This window comes from Canis lupus, chromosome 6 (genome assembly GCF_048164855.1).
Source record: "Canis lupus baileyi chromosome 6, mCanLup2.hap1, whole genome shotgun sequence".
Classification (NCBI taxonomy): Eukaryota; Metazoa; Chordata; class Mammalia; order Carnivora; family Canidae; genus Canis; species Canis lupus.
The window spans coordinates 80,341,250-80,356,269 of NC_132843.1; the positions used below are offsets into that span (position 1 = coordinate 80,341,250).

General features: G+C 39.0%; 1 protein-coding gene across 15 annotated transcripts in view; it reads left to right on the plus strand.

The window, feature by feature from the left end:
• The window catches only part of PPP1R12B (protein phosphatase 1 regulatory subunit 12B), a 204,823-nt gene that overhangs the window by 33,308 nt on the left and 156,495 nt on the right, over positions 1-15,020 (plus strand). For all 15 annotated transcript variants that reach the window (XM_072831469.1, XM_072831470.1, XM_072831465.1 and 12 more), the window contains exon 2: positions 13,648-13,778. In XM_072831469.1, coding sequence (XP_072687570.1) covers positions 13,648-13,778 — 131 coding nt within the window. The remainder of the gene's footprint in view (positions 1-13,647; positions 13,779-15,020) is intronic.

Genomic DNA, 15,020 nt, shown 5'->3' on the forward strand with positions numbered 1-15,020 from the left:
AGGAAATGATATGTGTGGCCAGCTCCGGTGGCGCAGCAGTTTAGCACCGCCTGCAGCCTGGGGTGTGATCCTGGAGACCCGGGATCAAATCCCACCTCGGGCTCCCTGCATGGAGCCTGCTTCTCCCTCTGCCTGTGTCTCTGCCTCTCTCTCTCTCTCTCTCTCTCTCTCTGAATAAATAAATAAAATCTTAAAAAAAAAAAAAAGGAAATGACGTGTGAATGCATAGAGGCATATGAAAGTGTGGTCCATTCGGAGAATTCTATGGGAATGGTGTATAAGAACTGGTAGCGACACGCATGAACAGTTCTAGTGTGCCAGTCACATACTTAACATGCACAAATACTTAACATGTGTACATAGTAAGTCATGTCATCCTCATAAGACACTATAAGAAAGCTATTATTGTTATTCCCATTTTAAAGATGAGGTAACCAAGGCAGAGGGATGTTAAGAGACTTACCTATGATCTTATAGCCATTAAAATTCACAGCTAGCATTTTAGCCAGTGCCCTAATTGGGTGTCAGCAACCTTGAGCCCACGGGCCAGATCCAGCCCATGGCCTGGTTTTGTACAGCTTACAAGCTAAAAATGGTTTTTGCATTTTTAATTAGTTTTTTAAAAAAAGTAAAAGAATATTTTGTGACATGTGAGACATGTATGAAATTCCAATTTCAAAAAAAAATTCAAATTTCAGTATCCATAAGATTTTATTGAAGCACAGCTACACTCTTTGGTTTAGTATCGTGATGGCTGCTTTCACACGATAGCTGGCAGAGTTAAATATTTGCAAGAGACTGTATGACCTACAAAGCCTAAAATACTTACTGACTCTTTACAGAAAGTTTGCTGACCCTTGCTCTAAAACAATTCACTAGATTGCCTCATAGTATATTTTGTTTTCTAAAATAACACAGAGTGCGTGTTAATAGCAATAGTTGGGTTTATGTACTGCTCATCTTTTTAAAAAGCTATTTTCATATTTGTTATCTCATGTGTCCTTACACCAACCCTGAAATAAAAGGAGGGTTAAGTTTGGTGCTTTCTATCTTACAGCTAGGAAACTTAATTGTGGGAAGATTAGGATGGGCTATGGCGGTAAAGTTAGACTCGTTTGCCTGTACAGTGTCTTGTAATGTCCCATACTCTGTTGGGAAGTTTGCCCTCCACCTCTGTCCTAGATACACAGTTGCTCAGATCTTGGGCCCAAGGCCACTCCATAAATGAGACAGTTGAGATAGATTGAAAGAGCAAGGTACCACACACTCTTTCCTTAACCTTCAGCACCTCCGCAACAGCGTCTGAAATTCTCTGTCTTGGCAAGGTTCAACTTATTCTGAGCACACTGCCAGTGAAGTGCTCTGAGAGGCTTGTATTTGATTTCAGATAAGTAAGCACTTACCGTCAAAGGAGACAGGGAGCATTTCTCATTTTCATTTCCATAAAGGATGCCATTGCATTGTTTAGCTCTGTGGAAAGTCTTTGACTTAATAGTAAATTTTGAATCCTTATTTTTGGGTTTTCACTGGTCTATTATTCTGCCTTTGGAACATGAGATTTCTACTTTTTTTTTTTTTTTTTTTTTGCTATTCCTGATCTCTTCCAAGCTTAGGAATGCTGCTTCTTAATAAGTAAATAAAGGAGCTTTCCTGGTTACCTTGGCACTACCACCAAGCTAGTCAGGGAGAGTGAAGTCTAACTCTTATATTTGGTATGTTTGTGTTATCTGTTGCTTTTTAGTATTCATCACACTCTCCTACCTTTAGGATTTATCAGTCTGAGGATTGAATTATAGGCCGTGTTTCTTATATTGTTGAGCCTAAAGCTTTCAGGAAAAAGCATTATTCAGATTTCTAAAGTCTTACCCACCAGCATCTTCTCTTTCAGTCCCAATCGTGAATTCATAGTATTAGCAAAATTTATTATACCCAGATTTGGTCTGTTAAGGCCCATCAGACACAAGATGGTACCTTAAGAGAGGTCAACTATGTTTCCACTGGTAGCCAGCATTTTCTTAGCTATTGACAGTGCTGAGGTCAGAGTAATGTAGAAAAACATTTCTCTGTCTCAGGGGTCAGATGCCTCAGGGTTGCTGAAATGCCTAAAGTGATGGAAAACACAAGTGTATACGTTTGTCAAAGCTCAGTAAATGTGTACTGAAGATCTGTACATTTCACTATACGTGAATTTTACCTCAACAGAAAAATAGTACACTAAACAAATATTGAACTCTTGCTAATGATACATGTGTGATGTGTTTGGGGAAACTATTATAAATGTCTGAAATGAGATGAAGGAGTGAAGGGATGGACATATGATAAAGTAAGTTTAGCATAGTGTTAGTGGTGAACAAACTATAGGTCATGTTAAGGTAGGTGGGTATTCACTATGAAATACTTTCAACTTTTCTATGTTTAAACATTTTCATAATTAAATATTTTGGGGAAATGCCTAAAAAGAATAGGCAGGTAATATAACTTAATAAAGCAGGCTAAGTATAGAATAGTAGAGGATGGTGGGGCATGGGGCATCAGGTGCTCATGCTCTGCCTAGAGAAGGCACCTGCCACTCAACCCTGATTAACTGCTACTTTACATTGCCAGATATTCTAATTTTTAAAAAATCTTGAATGTGGATTTTTTTTTAATTTTTATTTATTTATTTATGATAGTCACAGAGAGAGAGACAGAGACAGAGGCAGAGGGAGAAGTAGGCTCCATGCACTGGGAGCCCGATGTGGGACTCAATCCCGGGTCTCCAGGATCACGCCCTGGACCAAAGGCAGGCGCTAAACCGCTGCGCCACCCAGGGATCCCCGTGGATTTTTTTAAATGTGAAAAATGCTTATTTTTAAAATGCCACATAGGCCAAACAATGCTTTTGATTTACAACATTTTTCTATCCCAAAGATTTTAATTTTAGAGGAAAAATTGGAGGTGTCATCTTGAGTTGTACAGTCACCATTGTTATCAGCAACATGTGACTTTGAAGAGATCTCAGCAGTAGCGGAGACCTTCTGCTGTAACCTCAATTCCCCTGTTCTGTGGGCTCCTGTACAATAATGCTTTGCCAGGCCATGCTGCCGTATTCATGACACTGACCCAACCAGGGCTTTGCTGTGGGGCTGGGAACAGCTGTGAGATTGGGCTGGTTGGCATCGATTTCCCTGGGCTCACTTTAGGATTATTTAATAGGGAAAGGGCAGCGAGCAGTACACGCTATCTTGCTGCTCAGATGTAGTTCCTGGATATAAGTCACTTAGGCTTTAGCAGAAATTAGCACTAGATGGGAATCAGCAACAGAAAAGACTTCTAAGACTTCCTTATATTCCCTGTAATGCTGCGTGGTGTTGCAGTCTACCCAGTGTCCTGAGCTCTTTACTATCGCTTTGTTACCCTTCTTCACCGTGGCATTCTAATCAGCCGTGCTGTCCCTCCTACCTCAGGGATGTTTCTCAAAGCCATCCCCTCTTCCATGGCTCTACTGCCAGTACCTTTTTTCAAAACCTCATCCTTTCGAGCCTTGATTATAATTTTCTCAGTTATGTTTCTGTTGTGAATTTTTCCTGCCAGAAGTTCAGTCTTTACATTCCTACTACAGTTACCATTCTTAAGATACAGTTGTGATGATATTACTCCCTGTTTTAAAAAAAAACTCATTACTGGGGCACCTGCGGGGGTTCAGTGGTTGGGCATCTGCCTTTGGCTCAGGGTGTGATCCTAGGGTCCTGGGATCGAGTACCACATCGGGCTCCCTGCGAGGAGCCTGCTTCTCCCTCTGCCTGTGTCTCTGCCTCTCTCATGAATGAATAAATAAAATTTTTATTTTATTTATTGATTGTGCATCAGGTTTATCGCAATAAATAAAATTTTTAAAAAGAAAAAAACTCAGTACTTCCCTGTTGCCTTCAGGATAAAGGTTCAACTCTATCATGAGATATAGGGACTTTCTTTGCTGCCAACTTATCCTACCAGCTTTTCTTCCTTCTATTTCCCATTAACCTGTCGAGTAAAATTCAAATTCTTCAGTATGGCAAATGAAGCCCTGTTCAGATTTTCATGTTTACCCCCATCCGCATCTAAGTACAAACATCCCAACTTCTCACCATTCCAAAAGACTTTCTTTTTTTTCCTTTTCCCTGGACCTTTGAATTACTGTTCCCTTTGCTTCTGATGCTTTTCATCCCTGCTTTTTTACTTTATTTCATTTTATGTTATGTTATTTTGTTTTATTTTATTTTCATCCCTGCTTTTTAAATTGGCTAACTCCTCCTTTGTAACTCAGGTGAATAATAATATCAGTATTATTATTGTGAAGTGTTCCCCGTAATCCCCAAAGTTAGTGACTTCTTACTCTTTATTATGATACTTAAGACATATCACTCATTTTGTATCAGAGTATGATTTCTGTTGCATGTATCATTTACATACATCTTTCTACCACTAAAGGGTAAAGTCTCATTCATTTCCAATTCCGGCATCTCCCCTAAGGACTATGTCTGGCAGAGTGTAGGCCTCAGTAAGTTTGTTACATGACTAAATGGAAAGTCACTTTACAGTCAAGGAACATATTACTAAGATAAATTCTTAACCTGTTCTTTGGTAATATGAGTCAGTGTCAGATCCGGAACTTACATCTGAGTTCTCAGGTTTTCCGCCTGTACTAACAATAGACGAGAGATGGACCCCTCTGTAGCCAGTGACTCTGTTATGGCCAAACCCAGTATGCAGCCCCTGAACTTCTTTGCCAGCTGTAGGAGTAATTCTTCCACTCCTGGCTCAGTCTTCCCTTTCCTCTAATCCTTTTAATTTACTTCCTTCCCATGGTAGTAGAACCTGACTATGGTCTGTTGGCATCTAAGAGAACTTATGTAGTTTATGCTATATTTATGTTTAAATATACACTTTTTACCCTTTCTCACTCACTCTTAGAGATGAAGGTGGTGGTGGTGGAAGCAGTAGTAATAATATTAATAATATTAATACTAAGAGCAGCTTAGTGGCATTTAACTCTATGCTGGACACTAAGTATTTTTATGTACATTAGCTCATTTGTAACCACATGAAGTAGATACCATAATTGGTATGATAATTTTATAGATGAGGAAACTGGAGCCTACAGAGGTAACTTGTTTTAAGAACACAAAATTTAGTAGACCTGGGATTTGAGCCTAGGAAGTCTTATTCCATAGTCTGTACTCTTAACCAGTACAGTGTTCTGAGTGGGGTTGCTTTCTCTAGTACTTTCTACCACAGAGGACCGTACATGTGGGGAGAAATGCCAAAAAGTGATATAAACTATCCTGTGACTAGCTTTGCCCGTATAAAACTCTTGATGAAAATGTGCTGGAAAAAAAAAAAAAAGAAAATGTGCTGTGAAGAGTCACCTCTTCTTTTAATATCTCACTTCAGGGGTAAAATTTGCTGTGCTGATTTATACTTTCCGAGAATTCTGTCTTCCAGCAATTTCTTTGTGGCTTTTACTCCTTACCCTACTCAGATCCAGAATTGTCTTCCTTCTTTTCGCAAGGCTTACTTGACAGCTGTGGATCATTGCCCATGCCATAGCTTTCAGGCCGTACTCTTGTGGCTTATGAAACACTTGTTTATGGGCACAGAGTGATCTGGAGTTAAATAGAAAAATCCCTCTCCCTGGGACAGCAATTTACTCTACCTGCCAAGTTGGCAGCAGAATAGACCTTTGGGGGGCTGTGGTTAAGACAGGTAGCCAAGATATCCAGACTCATGCTAATAAACAGAGTGGTGACCAGCATGCTTTAATGGAATCTTTATGCTTTGCATTCAGGCCAGTCAGGAGTGACCAACTCAGATCAATTGGCCACATTCCTCATATGAAATTATTGGAGAGTTAGACTAGTATCAGTTTACCCGATATATGCTGAAGCAAAGTTATTTTTAGGAAGATAGTATCAGGTATTAAAAATGTTCCATGAGCCAAATGGTATCTGGAGACTGGCCCATGAACTCTATTTTGGATACCTCCAAGTTGGTCGGTAGAAAACATTTAGGTGGTTCTGCAACTGAATATGTGACCTTAAATAAGTCACTTAACTTTCCTGAGACTAGTTTCTCCATCTATAACATGAAAAGGCCTAGTGTTTTATTGCTCTAGCTACCATGTTCTTCCCTTCTTTTACATCTTTGTTTTAATAGGCTTTTCCCAAGAACCTATTTGATCAAATCTGTTCAGACGGATCATCCCCTTACTTGGTGTGCCTCAGGTCTTATATGCAGAGTTTGTAAGAAAATAACTGCAATAAGGGCTTTCTTATTTATGTACAAGTGTCTGAGTGACTCAGCTATGTATACACTCTTTTGATCTGAGAGAAACTCACGCTTGGGATTTTTACGATAATTATGAGGCCTCATTTATTGTTTCTCAACAATAAATTGATATTTATTTAAAATCTCAAAATCAGGATTACCAATGAGTAATGAGACAGAGATTTGCACACAGTGGAACTATAAAAGTTCTGTTTGAAGAATAACCATGGGCTATAAAAAGGATGGGCCCTTTCTTCTTTCTTCTCAACTTTCTAAAAATGTGCTTTGATCTAACAAGAGATAAATCAGATGAGTATAGCCTTATATGGTACGAAAGTTACCGAAGTAATACCTGTAAGACAACTTAATGGGCTTTTCTTCATTTAAGTGGATAAATGCATGGGGAATGAAGAAGGTTGAAGGAAACAGTTGAATAAGAGCTTGGGGCATTTAGAAAAGGCCTTAGTAGAACCAGAATGAACATGTTTTTGATATCTAAATATTGTCAACTGTTAGGCGGTATGATACTTGGCCTTAACTGAAGGAAGTTGTTTTCTGGTCCCAAATTGTAAATGTTTACAGTCTTGCAGGTGATATGCCAGTTTACTGAGGACAAAATCTTAGTGTGACACTCCATGGAAAATTCTTTACTTCTACTGTTTCTTTTGGCTATCGCTCTCAAAAGGCTACAACAGATCAGTGTCCAGAGCCTGTCTGACCACTGAGTACATAATCAGATATAGTTCTCACCATCTGGGAGCCAAACTGTCTTTGCCAGTGGGGTTGTGAGTCTTTCACACAGGGCTGACAGTTGCTGGAGTCACCTGTCATGTTGGAGCAGAATGCTATTATGATTCTCACTTGAGTAGTAGTTATACTATATCATGATTGGAATAGAGACGGGTACTTGGAAGGAGTGACTCAGGCACTGGATCAGTCAATCTTAACTACTAATACGTTAAAGCCTTCTCGTAGTGATGATCTGCTGATGGTTGAGATTTCCAAATTTACTGACTCCTTTATCACCTTTAATTTGCTGGTATAAATTCTAGTTCTGTGCTAAGGCTACCTCGTTGGAGCAGGGGGACTTTGAGCTTTGAAATGTTGGGTTTCACAGCAAATTCCTCAGTCAGCACTGCCACCCAGTTTCAGTTTTAGTCCTCAGCCAGAGTACTTCCATCAAAATATCTAGTGTAAGAACCATGGGCAGGTCTTTCAAGGCATTTGCTATTTAAGGCTAACAATTGGGGGTAAAAACCTTCTAAAACTTTCTGTTAAATATAGTTGTCTTTTAAATAGTAGTATAATTAATATTTTGACCATGTTTCATTCAGCAAAGAAGGGATGAATCACTGTGATTTTCATTAATACCAAGAGATAAGGATGTAGCAGACCCTTCCGGTTCTGATATCCTGTTCTCTGCCAGTTGTTTCTTTTTGTTTGTTTGTTTGTTTGTTTGTTTGTTTGTTTTTTCCAGTTGTGTTTTCTATGGCTTCAGTAACAAATTACCACAAACATGGTGGCTTAAAACAATAGAGATTTACTATTGCATAAGCTAAAATGTATTATCTGGAGGCTAGATGCCTGAAACCGTCTATTGATTGGTTGATCTATCAACCAGTTGATCTATCAACCGGTGTTGATAAAGTCACACTCCTTCTGTAGGCTATAGGGGAATATTTGTTCTTTGCCTCTTCCAGCTTCAGGTGACTGTCAACATTCCTTGACTTGTGGCTTTATCACCTCAATCTCTGCCTCTTTGGTCACATTGCCTCCTCCACTTCGGTCTGGTTCAAATCTCCCCTTGCCTATCACTCTTTCTCTCTCTCTTTTTAAAGATTGATTGATTGATTGATTGATTGATTTGAGAGAGAGAGAGAGAGATAACATGAACTGGGGAAGGGGGAGAGGGAAAGAGAGAATCCTTAAGCAGACCCCGCGCTGAGCATGGAGCCCAACATGGGGATTGATCCCATGACCCTGAGATTGCGACCTGAGCTGAAACCAAGAGTCAGATGCCTAACAGACTATGCCGCTCAGGTGCCCCTTATCTATCTCTTTTAAGGACACTTGTCATTGGAGTTAGGGCCTACTTTGATAATTCAGAATGATCTTGTCATCTCAACATCCTTAATTATATCTGCAGAGACCCTTCTTGTAGGTAAGGAACATTCACAGGTTTCAGTGACTAGGACATGGACATATCTTTTGGAGGGGCCACCATTCAACACACTACACTGTTGAAATGGAGATGCATGGCCAATACAAAATGGATGGGAGGCAGCAATATACAACATCCTTGACCTGGCCCTAGTCCATACATGGATGTGCTGTATGATTTTGTTGGAATCACCTTGGGGAGCCTAGAGCAACGTCTTTGGGTGATTCTAGATATCTGAGAATCAACTGAATGTATAGAAAATGTAACTTTCTATGCATTTAGGCATTTATTCTTCCATTTAACAAACATCTATTGAGGGCCTATTATGTACCAAGTGCTGTTTTGGTGTTTGGAATAGATCAGTGAACAAGTAGCCTTTGTGGAATTTATATTCTAGCTTTGCTAGGAATGACTTAAGATGTTCATATAGGTAATTCAGGAATGTGTAAGGTTTGTGTGAAAGAAATTATGCTCTTTGCTGTTATCTCCAAACATTGAGAGTTTTCAGCATAAAGTTGAAATTATATAATTTGGAGGATTATATAAATTTTGAATTATATACCCTGTATGTAAATTATTAATATTATTATTGAATTATATAAATTTTGGGAGGCTAAAGGACAAAATTGTGAAATGTATGGAATGGGGATATGTTACAAACATCATCACCTCCCAACACCTTTTTTAGCATGATTTGTTGAAATCAAGGCAAGTGTGAGCTGAAAAATCCAAACACATAGGTGGTATGCTGCATAAAGCCCAGCTTCTAATTGCGTCATCTGCCCTGGCATCTGCGGCTGGGTTTTGTGGGGAAGAGAGTTGTTCTGGGGCAAAGGCAGGTAGTTTTAGCAGTATTCTGACACACGAGAGCAAGGTCAGCTCTTGGAGCCAGCGGCACTTGGTGGTGGTGACAGTTGCAGGCTATTTTGGGAATGGAGGAGGCTTTGTTTTGTAAGGCTTTCTCTGCACTCCCAGATTTAACCCTGGCACTGAGCAACCATCAGCCACTTTTGTCTTTGATATAGAGGGAGGAATATTAGGTACAGTAGAGAGATCATAGTGCTCTTTTATCATTTTATTGGTAAAATCAAGTCTTTTTCCTTGGAGATAGCTTATCATTACCAGCAAAATGTAACATGCTGATTTTAGGAAGCTTTACATTATTATCTGGCAATTTTTCTAACATCTCTCTGGACTGATAATTAAATATTTCTTTTTGTTAAGAAGCTTAGGAGAACTTGTTATTTTAGTAATGTTCTGTGTGTCCTCAGGAATGAAAAATAGAAGGAAATGAATGAATGTAAGCCACAGCAAAACGAATTGGGTTAAATGCAAAGGATATTCCCATTGATGTCATGAGTAACGTCAGAAACTTCTTTAGCATCCTTTGCCTATTCAAGGAAAGGAAAGACCCATCTAGCTGGAAGGTTCGTCATAGCTCTATGTAGAGATATCGTGTTGGAGTCCATGTCCCTGGACAAGGTTTTATAGATAGATGAATCTGCTGGTCTACCAGGCTTCGTTCGTGAATGAGTCAGCAGCACAGCTGCAGATGGAGTGAGCAGAAGGGCATCTAAATTTAGTCATTATTCACTTGAGAAGGTTTTCAGTGACTATTTGTCTCTTCTTCATGGCCTTAGTCATATTCCTTCTTCTGGAGACAGAAACAAAAAGAGAATGGTCACTCCAAGATATTCATGAGCACGAGTGTCCTACAGCTGTGTTGATTGTCTCCGAGGATGATTCCCTTTCAGCTTAACCATTGTACATGCTATTTTATTCACTTAGCTCCTGAATTTAGGAACCTGCAGGATCCTGAACACTAAAGAGGGAATTTTTTGGAGTCAGACTTAATAAACAAGCTCTAAAATCTTGATAGTTCAAAGACATATTTTAATCAAACTGCCTTCCTCCTTTAAGATACTGGAGGTGGGGGAGGGCAGTGATGGGTGAAGAGTTAGTACAATTGGTGCTCTTTCCTGGAGAAGTTGCTATTTGTTAAACTGGTGGCTTGAAAACAACAACGTCAGGGTTTAGCTCCTTTGATCCTCACAAAATCCTATGAGGTAGGTGGTATTCTCATGCTATAGATGAGTACACTGATACTCCGGTTACATACTTCACTCCAGGTTAGATGTATTGGCAGAGCTGGTATGCGGCCGGGTCTGTTTGACATTAAAGCTGATGTTTTTGACAAGATGGCGTCCTTCGTTTTGTGGAGGGTATGGGGAATAACCCCGTAACTGTTGACCTACTTTATTTTCTCTGAGATGATTTGTTGGAGATTGATGATCTGCTAAAGTAAATGGCAGATTGGGCCAGCTTTTTGATGTCGTTGTCTTCTCAAACATCCTCACAATGTCTAAAAATACTAAAAATACTGTATCAAGAATTTGAGATACATAGACGAAAATATCACAAAACTCAAAAGGAAGAGAACTGAAGTGGTGATAGAGTGAAGGAGATTAAGAAGAGGAAGGGAGAGAAGTGAGTAAGAGAGACAGAAAGAGAAGTTTTCCCCTGTTTGATACCTGGACTCACTGGGCTTATTTTAGATCCTCTGGGATTTGGCTGCTGTCATCTTCAAAGGACAAAGAATGATCTTGAAAACTTGGCTTCCAAAAGTCTGCCTGCTGATGGCGTGGCCATTGGAGCTAAGTTTTTAGACTGTTGAGCCAAAGAAATTTTGCAACCAAGCAGGAAGCAGTTTACCCAGCTGTCTGACGCAGGTTGAGATGGCACATTTGATCTTTGTGATACAGGAGTTTATTATAACATGGGCCAAGCATTTTCTTCTCCTTAGACTTCAGTACCTTTTTTAAAAGTATTCCCTTCCATCTTTTCACGTAAAAGTCTTTATTAACAGTTTTTAAGCAAGGTACTCTGCACTGAATTGGCAAACCTTATCCTATGGGGACTGCAGACTGGCAGACACGCAATATGTGTGAAATATAGTGATAATAATAGTTATGAAATATTTTTTAAAGATTTTATTTATTTATTCATGAGAGACACACAGAGAGAGGCAGGACATAGACAGAGGGAGAAGCAGGCTCCCTGCAGGGAGCCCGATGCAGGACTCATCCCAGGACCCCGGGGTCACACCCAGAGCCAAAGGCAGATGCTCAACCCCTAAGCCACTTGGGTGCCCCTAATTATGAAATATTTTACATGGTATAGAAGTAAAGAGTAAGAAATGCTCGTAGAAGTTGATAAACCTAAGAAGAAAGGTTTGGTAGAAGAAATGTAATTTTTGGAGCTACTTGTTGAAAAAGAAGGCATTATGAATTTTGGCTATAAGAGTCATTTGGCTTCCAAAGGTCAGGTTAGAGGAATATATTATATTGCATCAAATCAAATCTAGGCTGATATAGTAGCTAATCTCAGTAATTGTAAAAAGAGCATCAAATGGCTTGGGGATAAATGAGCAAAGACGCTTTTTGGTAACTAGGGTTACCTAATTAAGTTTTCATCCAAATTGAATCAGTTGTTGTTCATCCATGCCCCTGCTTCTAGGCAGGATTGATATGAGGTTTATCTCTGGAGGAAGTTCCTGTAAGTCTCTGAGTAAGATATGTACTACTTAAGTCATATATATATATATATATTTATATATATATAAAATAAACTGCATATATATATATAGTCATATATATATAGTTATATATATATATATTTATATATATATATAAAATAAACTGTAAGTGTGTGGTATGGAAGGATACAGTGAGGACTAGTACCCTTCAGTGCTACCACCTTGATTCATACTAAGGCACCAGTAGTTGTACCCATAATACCTTTTGTATCCTTAGTGCAAATGTCAACACAGTGAAAAGGGCAAATAATGTTTTTAAATTATTATTATTATTTTTTAAGATTTTATTTATTCATGAGAGACGTAGAGAGAGAGAGGCAGAGACACAGGCAGAGGGAGAAGCAGGCTCCCTGCAGGGAGGACCATGCAGAACTCAATCCTGCGACCCAGGGGTCAGGCCCTGAGCCAGAGGCAGACGCTCAACCACTGACACACCCAGGCATCCCTAATGTTTTGATATTATTATAGAAAATCATTTTGATCTGATAATAGCTTTTGAGCTAAAGTTTTAACTCCCACCACACTCCCACACTGCCCAAGGAGGGGACTTAAAGACAAGGTTTTTTTTGTTTTTTTGTTTTTTTAAAGGAGTTTCATTTGTTTCTGGGTCCTGAATTATCCCAACTGTTTTAGAACCATCAAAACCTTGATAATGACAACCTTTATTAATGTGGGCATTTTGCCTCCTTTTTATAGATAAGTTAAGACCGTGTTTTGGTCTGCAAATATCATTGCTATATGTGACTTTGTTTTAGGCTTATGGTAGCCTTAAAGTTTCTATCAAGGAGCTCGTCTGCTTTCTCCTAATTGTTGGTCTGAGATGGGCAGCTAAGGATTCCTAACCATCCATAACTATAAATATACTTTGCCATATTGTTTGGAGTCATTAAAAAAATATGTGAGAAGAAAGTACATTTCTTCAGTTTGAAGTGATCATCTCATCCTTTCTCACCAAAGTAGGGATTGTTTGGCAATCCCAGAATCTTAATCTATAGCTTCCCACTAAGAAAATTGCATTTGATTTTGTGTGACTGTTTTCTTTTGAACTTCATAAGCAGATTAGTGGTTTCTAGTATGTCCTCTTTGATAGTATGATGATGAAACAGCTCACCCATTTATAGTGCTTTAGAAATCAAGCTTTCACAATTCATCCTAGTAGTGCTATAAATAAAATTAAGTATTATTATACTTATTTCACAGCTGAAATTTTTTAAGAAGACATTTATTTATTAGAGAGCACGTGTGTGTGGCTGAGTGAGTGGCAGGGGGCGGGGGGAGAATCTCCAGCTGAGCACAGAGCCTGACATGAGGTTCAATTCCATGACCCTGAAATCATGACATGAGCCAAAACCAAGAGCTGGACACTCAACTGAGTCACCCAGGTGCCCCCGCAGCTGAGATATTGAGGCATGCAGACATTTCAGGGGTTTGTATAAAATCACAAAGCTCAGAAGTCATGCTCTGGACACTTTTACCAGTATGCAAGAAATAGAAATTAATACATCATTACAACTGCTGTATTGTCAGTGCCCAGAGTAGTATCTGGCACACATAGTAGAACTCAGTTAAGTACTTGTTGAGTGAATGAATGGACTTTTCTTTTCAGGCCTGTATTGATGAAAATTTGGACATGGTGAAGTTTCTGGTGGAGAACAAAGCCAATGTAAACCAACAAGACAACGAGGGCTGGACACCCCTTCATGCAGCAGCTTCCTGTGGCTATCTGAACATAGCAGAGTGAGTCTCTGTATGGGTTTGGATTATTTGTAGGAGTAGCCTTCATTTATCTTTTGCTCTTAAAAATTTGAATTCATTAATAGTTATAATTTCTATTATTAATTATAAAAACAGGAGGTTGAATCATTTGTAAGGAATAATTGATACTGTGTTTTCATATACCTGCTAAATCCACAATTTATTTATTTATTTATTTTTTAAAGCTTTATTTATTTTAGAGAGAATGAAAGACAGTGCAAGTCAGGTGAGGGATAGAGGGAGAGAATCTTCAAGCAGACTTCCTGCTGAGCATGGAGCCCAACATGGGGCTCGATCTCATGACCTATGAGATCATGACCTGAGTTGAAACCAAGAGTTGGCCACTTAACCAAGTGAGCCCTCAGGTACCCCAAATCCACAGTTTTTTAGTTGAAATTTTTGTTCTGTCTTCAGGTAATTCATATTTGTTGAGATCTTTAGAGGTGGCTTCTGTTGCACTCTCTGGGTCACTTTCTTTTTTTTTTTTTTTTTTTTTCTGGGTCACTTTCTGAGCAGCTATAACAATATGTGGGCAGGTCTAGAGATTTTTTTCTGGGCTTCTTTGTAAACTTGTTTTGTTATTTAAGAAAAAAAAAATCAGTGCTCATGAAAGTGGAGAATGTCAGGCATACTGATTACAATACCTATATAATTAATAGCAGAAGAATGAGCCTAAACATGGAACAAAGGAAGAGTAGGGATTGGCATGTGTTCTCTACATTAGTTGAATGGGTATTTTTATTAAGACACATAAGTAGCACCTGACCTCTGTGACAACTAGTTGCCCCTGCCTTGAGCAGAAGAATCCAGGCCACCTAATGTCTGGGTTATAAGAGGTACTAAATAAATGTTGAATGAAGGAATTAGGGTTATTTTTATTTTTATATTACTTATTTATTATTATTATTTTATTTTAATGTTTTTAAAAGATTTTATTTATTTATTCATGAGAGACACAGAGGCAGAGAAACAGGCAGAGGGAGAAGCAGGCTCCTCACGGGGAACCTGATGTGGGACTTGATCCTAGGACCCTGGGATCATGCCCTGAGCTGAAGGCAGATGCTCAAGCACTGAGCCACCCAGGCGTCCCTTATTTATTTTTTTAAATTAGTTAATTAATTAATTTAAAGAGTTCAGTTATTTTGAGAGAGAGCACACATGCAAGCAGGAGGAGGGACAGAGGCAGAGGGAGAGAGAAAATCTCAAGCAGACTCCATGCTGAGC